At 39.3% G+C, this 10,903-nt stretch overlaps 1 protein-coding gene across 1 annotated transcript; it reads right to left on the reverse strand.

Moving 5' to 3' along the window:
- Nucleotides 1–1,167: 1,167 nt before the first annotated feature.
- LOC117298201 (transcriptional regulatory protein AlgP-like) lies at nt 1,168–2,911 on the reverse strand. The gene is made up of 3 exons (XM_033781343.1): nt 2,821–2,911; nt 2,126–2,700; nt 1,168–1,236 (listed from the first exon to the last, which is right to left on the reverse strand). Exons 1-3 carry the CDS (start codon nt 2,909–2,911, stop codon nt 1,168–1,170), a joined length of 735 nt encoding a protein of 244 aa, XP_033637234.1.
- Nucleotides 2,912–10,903: the final 7,992 nt, after the last annotated feature.

Here is a 10,903-nt window from a genome sequence, read left to right on the forward strand (position 1 = left end):
AATGTCACCCGACCTAAATGTAGCCCCAAAGTTGTACCTTAATGTAGCCCCGATAAAGCAACGCTTCGTTGCATTTCATCCTCAGCAGAAAGATCTGTTTTACTTCCTATAAACATTCCATTTGTCAATAAACCTTTGTTTCCCACACCCAAAGAAACGGGTATTTTATTAAAGCATGGTTGTATGAGTAACAAAAGCATTGCATTATATATCCATCTGATCACCTTGGAAAAGCCAAAGCCTCGTCTGCGGCTCTGGCTGAGACACGACTAGCCATTTTGAAGTTGTGTGTTCTTCTAACGGGGTGCTATCTACTAGACTATAAAAAGCTGTTGCAACCATTTTTTAGTGCGTTCAACTACGGGTTGACCTTGCCATGTCTTGAATGATGCACTGAGATGAGCCTTAGGCAATCCGTCAGCCTGAACTTGAGCATTGATCTGAAAATTTAAACCCCCGCAACGATACAACGGACAAAGCTTCCTCGATAATTTGCTATCGTGTTGTAACATCCGGGAAATGCAAAGACCTGAAGGTCTACAAACTTTATTGTTTTGCGCGACACTTTGGGCGATTAAAATCGGTCCGGGTTAGGGTTATAGCTACACCCTAAGAAACTCCTGTTAGTATTTCGCTTATAGGGGAAGATTAATTGGGCGCCATGTGCAGTTAAAGGGGAGTTGTATGATATTGCATTGATTCAGCGAGAAAATTGTTAAAACAATAACACAAAACAACAGCATTGGCAACAACAACAACGACGACGACAACAACAACAACAACAAACATCGGCAACACAAGGCAGCAACGACTATTTTAAGGCAAATAAATCAACAGCAAAAGCAGCAACAACAATTATAAACTACTACTATATAAAGAAAAATGAGTTTCTACAGAGAGTTTACAATTATAGTAAAATACAACTCAATTAAGAACCTTTTTCATATGGTTATATGAAAGCGATAGGGAGATTTTAAGTACAAATACTTATCTACAGGAATACCATTGTGACATCAATGTTAATTTAGAATAAACTTGGTGTGTGGGCCTCTATACGTCATGAAGGAAACTGATGATGAATGCGCTGTGAAATGAGCGCACTGTTCGGCCTACAGTCTGTTTTGTAAATGTCATTGCTTTTTGCATCTGGAGATGGTGGGAGTACAGTTAGAGAAATGCCATGGACGACATGAACTGTAAGATGTTACCTCCATGGTTGAGTGGAGACTGTGGACACTGTCAATCAAACCAACCAATCAATCAATCAATCAATCAATCAGTTAATCAATCTATCAATCAGTCAATCAGAAGAAGAAGAAATTCGAATAGCGCCAAAATCAACAAAACATTTTAAAATGCGCTCGATACAATAACAATCAAACAAGATTTTATCTGCAGGGTATTTTTTCGTCTGCGTTCTTTTTCGTTGATTTCTTTTGGAGCGGATAAATCTCACATCGTATTAAAACTCCATCTGATCTTGAATTTCCTGTAATTGAAGATGGTATAGAACGAGACTGTTTACATACATCTGCGCTCAGTCCGTGCTTTGCAAGGGCAGCTATAGCACGGGTGATATCTGCGATATTATCGGGGCACATGGTCCCGGTTGTAACAAGACTCTAAATGTCACACAGCGTTGCTTGTTAACATTTGTTGTGTTTGATCATGGTAACTCATGAAGTGTATGTTGCATAGCAGGGGCAGAATGTTCCCACATTACGATAATACTGGTTGTATGATTGTCTTTTGTGTGTTACTGACTACAGTGGGGTCTTTATACCACGTCTTATAAGGGGCAGAGGATGTCCCCGCCTTATACACATTTGTCTGGAGTCCGACCGTCCCCTCGGGCTCATTAGTTTCTACCCAGTCAATTAATGCCCATGTTGGAGTATAAACATCTTAATCAATCTTCCATTACTCAGATTTCTACAACCCCAACGAGGTTAGTTACAGAGGTCATTTTAAGTGACCTATAGCTGTCCTGAGCATTTCTATCTAAACTTTCCCAGACCTTTACGAGACCTTGACAGAATATCAAATGGGTGAGAGGAGGGGGGTCATAGACCACATCTCCGAGCTGGCTGGCTGGCTGGCATGGCTGGCTGGCTGGCTGGCTGACTGGCTGGCTGGCTGACTGGTTGGCCGGCCGCGTGACTGGGCGACTGGTTGACTGGCTGGCTGACTGGCTGGCTGGCTGGCTGGCTGACTGGCTGGATGGCTGGCTGGCTGGCCGGCCGGCTGACTGGGCGACTGGCTGACTGGCTGGCTTGTTGGCTGGCTGATAGACTGGCTGACTGGCCGACTGGCTGACTGGCTGGCTTGTTGGCAGGCTGACAGACTGGCTGACTGGCCGGCTTGTTGGTTGGCTGACAGACTGGCTGACTGGCCGGCTGGCTGGCTGGCTGACAGACTGGCCGACTGGCCGACTGGCTGACTGGCTGGCTAGCTGGCTGGCTGACAGTCCGGCTGACTTGCCGACTGGCTGGCTGGCTGGCTGGCTGGCTGCCTGGCTGCCTGACTGGCTGGCTGGCTTACTGGCTGGCCGGCCGGCTGAATTGGCGACTGGTTGACTGGCTGGCTTGCTGGCTGGCTTACAGACTGGCTGACTGGCCGACTGGCTGACTGGCTGGCTAGCTGGCTGGCTGACAGTCCGGCTGACTGGCTGACTGGCTGACTGGCTGGCTGGCTGGCTGACTGGCCAAACATTAAGGCAATGCCACTTTACATTGTACACTCCATGGAAATGTACGAGTCAAGGAGCACAGGTATTACTGTTAGGAGCGATTTCAAGATTGGCTATGGACCGGATCTTACCTGATCTTGAATTAAGTCGGGGAGGATTGCAGAACAGGGCTGTAAACATCTCAGGAAGGGTTGAGTTACGTACATGTAGACTTTCCATCATTATGATAAGACGTCCAACGACAACGTCTCACACTGTAACGTGTGAATGTGGTTTATTATGGAGCAGTAGGAATAATACATTTCTGGCAGTTCCAAATTTCTCGCTAAAACTGACTCGTGTGGAACCTCACTGTATATAAGGAGTGTACGGTATCGACATTAAAAACACTTGTCTTAAAACAACCAGTTTAGTATACTGTAAGTTTAACTGAGTGTGCAGTAAGTAAAAACAAAAAAGAAGGAATAAAAAAAAGAAGAGAAAAGACGGAGAAAGGGGGGGGGGGGTGGAGCCCGTCTATAGAATGAAGATTCCACATTAAATATGTGTGTTTGAAATTATGTTTATTTTCTTGCCCTGCGTTCTTAAGGGTCTTGCAATGTGAGAAATATGTGGACCCACCGTTTACAAACTTCTATGTTTGTCAATGGAATACAAAATACTTCAGGCTTGAAGCCTTTTTTAGGCATCTGAAAGCACACAAATGAATTTTGTGCAACAAGTTTTTTTTCTTTCATTCTTCTCTTGCAATTCAAATGACCAATTGAGTCAAAAAAGTTCAGAGATTTGTTATTTTATGCATAATTATGTTGGACATACCAAGTGAGAAAACTGGTCTTTGACGGTTACCAAACGTGTCCTGTGCCTTTAGGTCTAGGTTATATCAACGAACATCCAGCAAACAACTTTATCCATCGTGTCGTGTGACAGTTAAACTTTGTGACGTAATCAAACCATTATGTCCAAGGTTTACGAAAGAGTTTGGTAATTATCATGAGCTCTGGGATCCGACCCTCATTGTAATACTAATGAACATCCAACACTCCCGCTCACCAGTCTACAATGTCCTTCGACGGTGTTTAATTCTATATAAAAAAAAGCGTAGGCGGAATAAAGCAAGCCTTACCAGCGCTTTCGTCGTTATTTTAATATATACGACTGATTAATTTCGGGGCCAATGAATTATGAAAAAACTGTCCATAAAATGATTTCCAATCAACTAATCCATTGTTCCAGACACACACACACAAGTTTTTGAAGTGCGAAACAGCTGTCAATTACTCACTGTCAATGCATGCAGTTTGGACAATTGTTATTTATTAAACATTACTTTTTAAACCAAATATCGCACGTATTCAATTAAGTAAAACATATTTCAATGCTGCCATTCAGTACAAAAATGCACAATAATGTCAATATTACAAAAAGTAATACATTAGGGGTAATAATATATCAAGTAAGCCTTGCACAATGATGAAATGATAAGCAGCTAAATGAAAAGGTAAAAGGTTAAGCGAGATGTTGTTGTTCACTAAATTATGGACACAGATACATGCACAACCATGGTAAAACCAAGGTACGGTAACATGGACGTAGGACAAATGCATTAAGAAAAATTACATTGCATCAGTAGGGCCAATCGTAGTTTATGCACGGCTTTGTTACCAAAATTTCATCTTACTGCGAAATATTTCCTCTCGACGATTGGAGTCAGTCCTTTTAGTACTGACTATAGCGTCAACAAATCTTCTAGATCAGACAACGTGCGCCTTCCTCCCAAACACACAAAAAACACCTCAAAACAGTCAAAACTCTAAGACACGTATATCACAATGCATTTCAAAAAAGGGGCTTCAAAACGCAGTTCTGAAAAGCCATTGGACTTACACCTCCCAACTCTGCCTGTTTACTCGTGTGTGCTTTCATCGCTTATTCTGTACTCGGAACGTGATCAAGTCCTGTGCATGGTCAGTATTTTAAATGATTTCGATATTTGCATTGAAATAAAGTGTCACTGATGGCAAACAATAGTTTTTATCAGATGGCAGCCTGGGTTTAAGTGTTTTTACGTCAAAAAAACGTTCGCAAGGTTTAACCTTTCCAAGATTTGCATTATGGGCACACCCTCTGTGGTAATTTGATTGGTTGCTTAATAATGTAGCAAATGTATTTGCACTTATTTCCGTACTTGAAAGCGTGACACAGTGTGTTCTTCACATAGGAGGAATCACAAAGCTCAGTGTACCAGACAATCGGTATGTTACCTTCAGTCCCGCCAGAATTTATAGTCAAACCTGTATTGGTATCGATTACTCCGACCTCGTTAAGCAGAATCGAATCATCGTAATTAGTCTTGCTGAAGGTGAAGATATGGACTGCGCTTAAATGGCTCATGCGTGGGACAAATTTGGATGTAAGTGGCCACTTAGAAAGAAAATGGGGCTCCTTTTTTGTAAATGCGTACTCAACAACGAACGCTAATCAATGGCAGTGTCGCAAAATGCCGTCATCTTTATTGCCAATTTTCGTGTTAGCAATTAGTCAACATTTTAGTAGCACTGCCGATCAAATTAGTATTTTTTTTTATTGTATAAGTTTAATGTCGTCGGATCGTCTCTATGCGACTACAGTTTTGTTTTCTTATTTAACTTCAGAACAATAAACGGTTACCAGGCAAAATAACATTGGGAGTAACATACTGAATGTGGGGGCAATCATGCCTTGTCATAGTAAACCATTTTAATATACAACTGCACATGTCTGCCCTGTCCACAACCCCAAAGTTATTTGCAACCATCTTTTAAGAACCATTTTAATATACAACTGCACATGTCTGCCCTGTCCACAACCCCAAAGTTATTTGCAACCATCTTTTAAGAACCATTTTAATATACAACTGCACATGTCTGCCCTGTCCACAACCTCAAAGTTATTTGCAACCATCTTTTAAGAAATCGTCAAACTGTTTCATTATTAGTTCTCTTTGTCAGGCGAAATCATAATTACTCCATGGCTTATTAGATTATTGTCTAATGTTAGGCGTAGCGTTTGGTAAGGATGGACCTTGAGCACACAATGCACATTCATTCAGAAAGCACTTACGACTCAGTCTATTAATGCATGGGCAAGTGGCTTACCTGGGCTTTATATAACTTATTGGACAGACGAAAATATTATAATTTTTAATAAGCCTTGCCCGATTAGCAAAAGCGGACAGCTCTTTACACTGTTTTAATCGTCTGCAACCAGAACGCTCCGACTATTTTATATTATTCAGTACGGTTGAGGAGAGTTCTCGTTTTCTACGCCTGTGTGTGTCTTTTGCTTTCAGCTTGAATTTATTGAATTAATATTTTCATAAAAAGAAGATAAATTCACAGTTTTAGTTAAAGGGGCACAAACGGGACCGGTTAAAATAAATAAAGTGAAAGTCTCGAAATAGTAAAAGAAATTTTGTTTGGAATGTATGCATTCAGTTTCTTTTGAAGACTTTTATTTTGTGTGTTGGCATTATGTTTCTTAATCTTATCTTTAATTCGAATTCACGTCAGCATCCTGGGATGGTCGCGTTTTTTGAGATATTGCTAATTTTGAAGCACAGAACCTGATATCCTTTTAACATAACCACATTACTTCGAAGTAAAATAATTCTCAAAATGCTTTAATATATATCATTTAAAGCTACTGCAGGCTTCTATAACCTAACAGTTTTTATTGCCATTAGTTTTTATGAGAGATGACCAAAAGTTCCCTCAGTGGTCCCCAAACATCAATAATTAATAATCAGGTTGTTGAGTTGGTGCTCGTTCGACATGATGGCATCTTCGTCTTCGATCTCAGCCGATTCTTATTCTAAGTCAAGTTTTCTTGTTCAAGGCCCAAAGGACACAAACCCATTTTTGTATCATGTTATATCTCGTCGAGATTTCATTTTGTCAAACTGCTCCGCTATTGTCGCAATACCCTTTAAGGCACTGGACACTATTGATAATTATTCACAGTAATTGTTAGCATAAAAACTTACTTTGTAACGAGCAATGGAGAGCTGTTGTTGGTATAAAACATTGTAGGAAACGGCTCCCTCTGAAGTAACGAAGTTTTTGAGATTTAAGGGAATTTCTCACTCAAATATTCAAAGACTTCGAGCTTTATGAAGCCTTTTATTTTAGGCATCTGAAAGGACACAAATTTGTGCATCAAGGGTGTTTCTTTCATCATTCTCTTGCAACTCTGATGACCATTTTGACCAAATTTTGACAGATTTGTTATTCTGATGCATATGGTGGATATACAACAAGTGAGAATACCGGTCTTTGACAATTATCAAAGGTGTCCAGTGCCTTTAAGTTGAGCTTCACCGGGTACCAGGTGTTAAATATATTAACAGACAGCACAAAATATTGCACTGGATAGCAGTATTAATTATGCACAATAACCGGGTTGCATTTTAACATTGGTGATGCGCAGCCCTGTAAAATATTGTGGGAATTTTATTTGATCACTATTTTTCTATTTTGTATAAACACAACTGCAGAAACTTGTTAAGTGGTGTTGATGATAAATATCAACCCCTATACCCTTCTTTTAAGACGGAGTGTTGTTCCTATAATTTGGGGTAAATATTACAGTCAATCAATCAAATAAATACCCTTTTACACTACATATACAAATTCAATGAATATTACAATATTGTACCAAACATAATTAACATCGGTGCATAATTCTGCCTGACCATCACCGCCGCCTTAGCCAATCATGTATCTTCATATCGTGAACACCGACTTGTGTTTTTTTTTTGCTTTACAAATTATCCCAGAATCTACAGTTCAAAGTATGCAAAACAAGTACAGAAACCCTTAAAAATATTCTATCATAATGAAACTGTGCCGATCGTGTGGATATTTTAAACCATCCACCGTCCATGGATGGCTGAATCGCAGAATGACTGTGTCATCCATGCATTGTCGCCCATTGTGTCATCCTCTTCTATGCACTTTCTTAATTGTATTATTAGTGACGTCATATAAATATCCAAGAGTTATTCTGAGCAAATTAGGTATGATGTCTGGCAGTTTTCAAAAGCGCAAATAACACACCGTTGCTATGATGATACTTCTATCAATGGCCACTCTCGTGACTGGTAATAATATAGCCGTTGCCAGTCAACGTAAAAATATATGTATTTATCAAATGAAAAAAAAAAACCGTTAATTTAAGGTAATAAAGACTACAAAAATAGTTTTCTTCTGATGTAATAACCGTCTTCAACCAAGTTCTTTATAATCTGAGTTTGCGTCTCTGTTTCTTAAATTTCCCAAAATAAAATTTACAGAACAACGAACGTTTTCTTCCAAACCTCGTGTTTTCTTTGATAAAGTGAGTAGAACGACCATGTAAATCACACACGTTTTGTCTTCTAGCCATTCTAAATCTTAGAGCATCGACACTTTGAGGAACGTGTCAGTGCAAACACAAAAACAAAACATTGAATAAGCTTTCCCTTTATATAATACCCGAACATTTACCTCCGTTCGACTCCTTAGGTTTTGTCAGTGTCAAGTCCTTGTCCAGTCCAAGTCTTTGTCTGTCACAGGGAAAATCTTTAACGCACTGTGCTTCACATTAACCCCTGCAAATTGGTATCTTAACTTTGTAATAATGATGTTTCAATTGCTGTTGGTAGTCTGTAGGCCTATGAAATGCTTAAACTACATTGGATACATTTGTTTGTTGTTGTCAAAATTGGAACAAAAATGTCTAAGCTACTGATTAAAAAATGTATCTACCTGTAGGAATCCTGACGCCTCTCAGCGTTTCACTTTCCGGGTCAGAATAAACCCGAATTGTGGGGTCACATGGAGACTTGACCCATTTCCGGATCAAGCTTGACTCTACATCAGTTTGACCTGTATTGCTGTGTCGTTTGGACACAAATTCCAGACATTGCCTGACAATATTTAACTCCCATAATGCTTGTAAAACAATCACGTGACACATCACCACCACGTTTTCGGAAAAAAAAATATAAAAAATAAGTGTGCATTTTGTTTAAAAAGACCCACCCGAAAAATATAAATTTTAATTAATAAAAACATGAACAAACTCAAAATAATAAAAAAATCACTGAAAAACGTTCCCAATTTTGTTTTCATTTTTTTTGTTAAAGGAACATTCTTGAAAGCACGAGTAGTAGCAGTAATCCAAGTCACCGAGAAGTGTTGAATAATATTTGTGTACAATTTACGTCCACACTTCTATCGTACACTTTCATGTTCGTCAGAGTTATATATCTGATGACTTTAATATTCGAGGAGCTTTTTGTTCACACTTCATGCCATGGTGATAAAACGAGGAAAGAAGCAAGAGGCCATGAAGTTGATGTTACCATGCCTCTGTCGCCATGACAGTTCAACACACGTCACGCTGGAATAATAAATGGGGGCCACATCCTAATGTGGAAAGTCAGGGTAGCGTTGCCAGGCAACGGAGAGAGAGAGAGAGAGAGAGAGAGATGAGTCGGGGGACCGCGCTGCGACTTGGAGGACAGGAGGAGCATTTTTAATTGTGATGGATATGACTTGTTCCCTTAATGACTGAGTCAATATAGGTATCTTCTGATTGCCAGAGAACCCGGTACTGGGTGATGAGGACGGACAATATCGTGCCCAATGGTAATAACGGGCTCGTGTTTAGGTAATTGTCTACGATGTTTGTGTAACAACAACGTGTACAGAGCGTTGTCTTGGTGAGCACACTTGATGTGTGATGAAGGTATAGCAACAAGGACCAACATGTTGTGGATCGTAGTGAATGTACCCCTGTTCAATTAGTGAAAGCATAAACATACATAAACATTAAGTGACATGAGCGTAAAGCCGGGTATAGCAACAGATTATTATAATGGGAGAGCGAACATTAATATAATGTGGTGGGAGTTATCAGAGCTAAATGTCAGATATTGCTGATTGTAATTTGGATTTCCATTATTGCCATCGACAGTGATCTGCACCTATGAGATAAATTGATTCTCCTTGCTGTGCATCAACGTTGAGGGAGACAATGCTGTTTTAATGTGAACATAACAAAATTATCTATGAACTTATCTATAGGCTATAAAGGCAAATAAATTTATCAAAATCATGCAGTTTCCATTTTTTTAATAATTATCTTCTGAGGGAGAGTGTCGGCTCTGAAAAGAGCCGTTTTGGTCTAGTCGTTTTCTGCTCTGCTCGACTTCAGGAAAAAAAGCCATGCCATATTATTTTTTTATGCAATATAATATTTCATAAAATGGACATTAATACTTCCCGTTTAGTCTAAATTTGGTCCCTATAATATACCTTAAAGTAGCTTAGCAAGAGCTAACAAATACATTTATAAGACAATCCAGGGGCGTTTTATCAACTGAATAGTTAGAGTTCGATGCTATTTCGAAGTCGCAAAAAATAAGCAGAGTGCATTTGCAGTACGCCTATCACATTCAGAGAAAAAAACGTTGCATAAGAGTAAATATTAATGTCATTCAACCGTCTTTCGTCGAAAAGGGAAGTTCAGTTTAATGTGCACAAGCTTGTTAGCCTTCAAGAAAGACTCTGCTATGGTCGACACGTCAGGCCATAATTACTGGTAGCGTAGGTCTCTCAAAATATTATGTGTATTTTAAAGAGGGATTGTACAACACTTTTTAACAAACCAAGTTTAAACAAATAGTTATAGCTAATTAGTATTTCCTTCGAAAATTTCGCTCACAAATGGCGCCCGCGAACACCCTATTTAGTAGCAGCTTTCAACAGCTAACTCTATAATCTCTTTTTAAATATACATGTATATACAAATTCGGTTGTTAACAATGTGCTTTGAAAACTAACACCTGATGAATGTCGAGTAAGAAAGTATGAGTAAAATACTAATAGTCTTTTATTTAGAACCCTTTTGAAATACGTTCCCACCATACCACATGACTGTATGCAGTGTATAGTGTACATCTCATAGTGGTTCAGTTTAGCCTTGTAAAAAGACTATACAATGAGAAACAAGGAAGAGAGATAAACGCCTACGTCATGGATATCTTCAGGTTAACATGGTAACCAGAAAACCCTTTCCTTTTATGGTACAAGTCAATGACCTTGCTTTATCTGTAAGAAGCTGTAATTCTACCAAGCCGTTTCTCTCTCAAATCCTTCAACCCATCACTGTTCTTACGCCTCAGCTAGC

This window comes from Asterias rubens, chromosome 1 (assembly GCF_902459465.1).
Source record: "Asterias rubens chromosome 1, eAstRub1.3, whole genome shotgun sequence".
Classification (NCBI taxonomy): Eukaryota; Metazoa; Echinodermata; class Asteroidea; order Forcipulatida; family Asteriidae; genus Asterias; species Asterias rubens.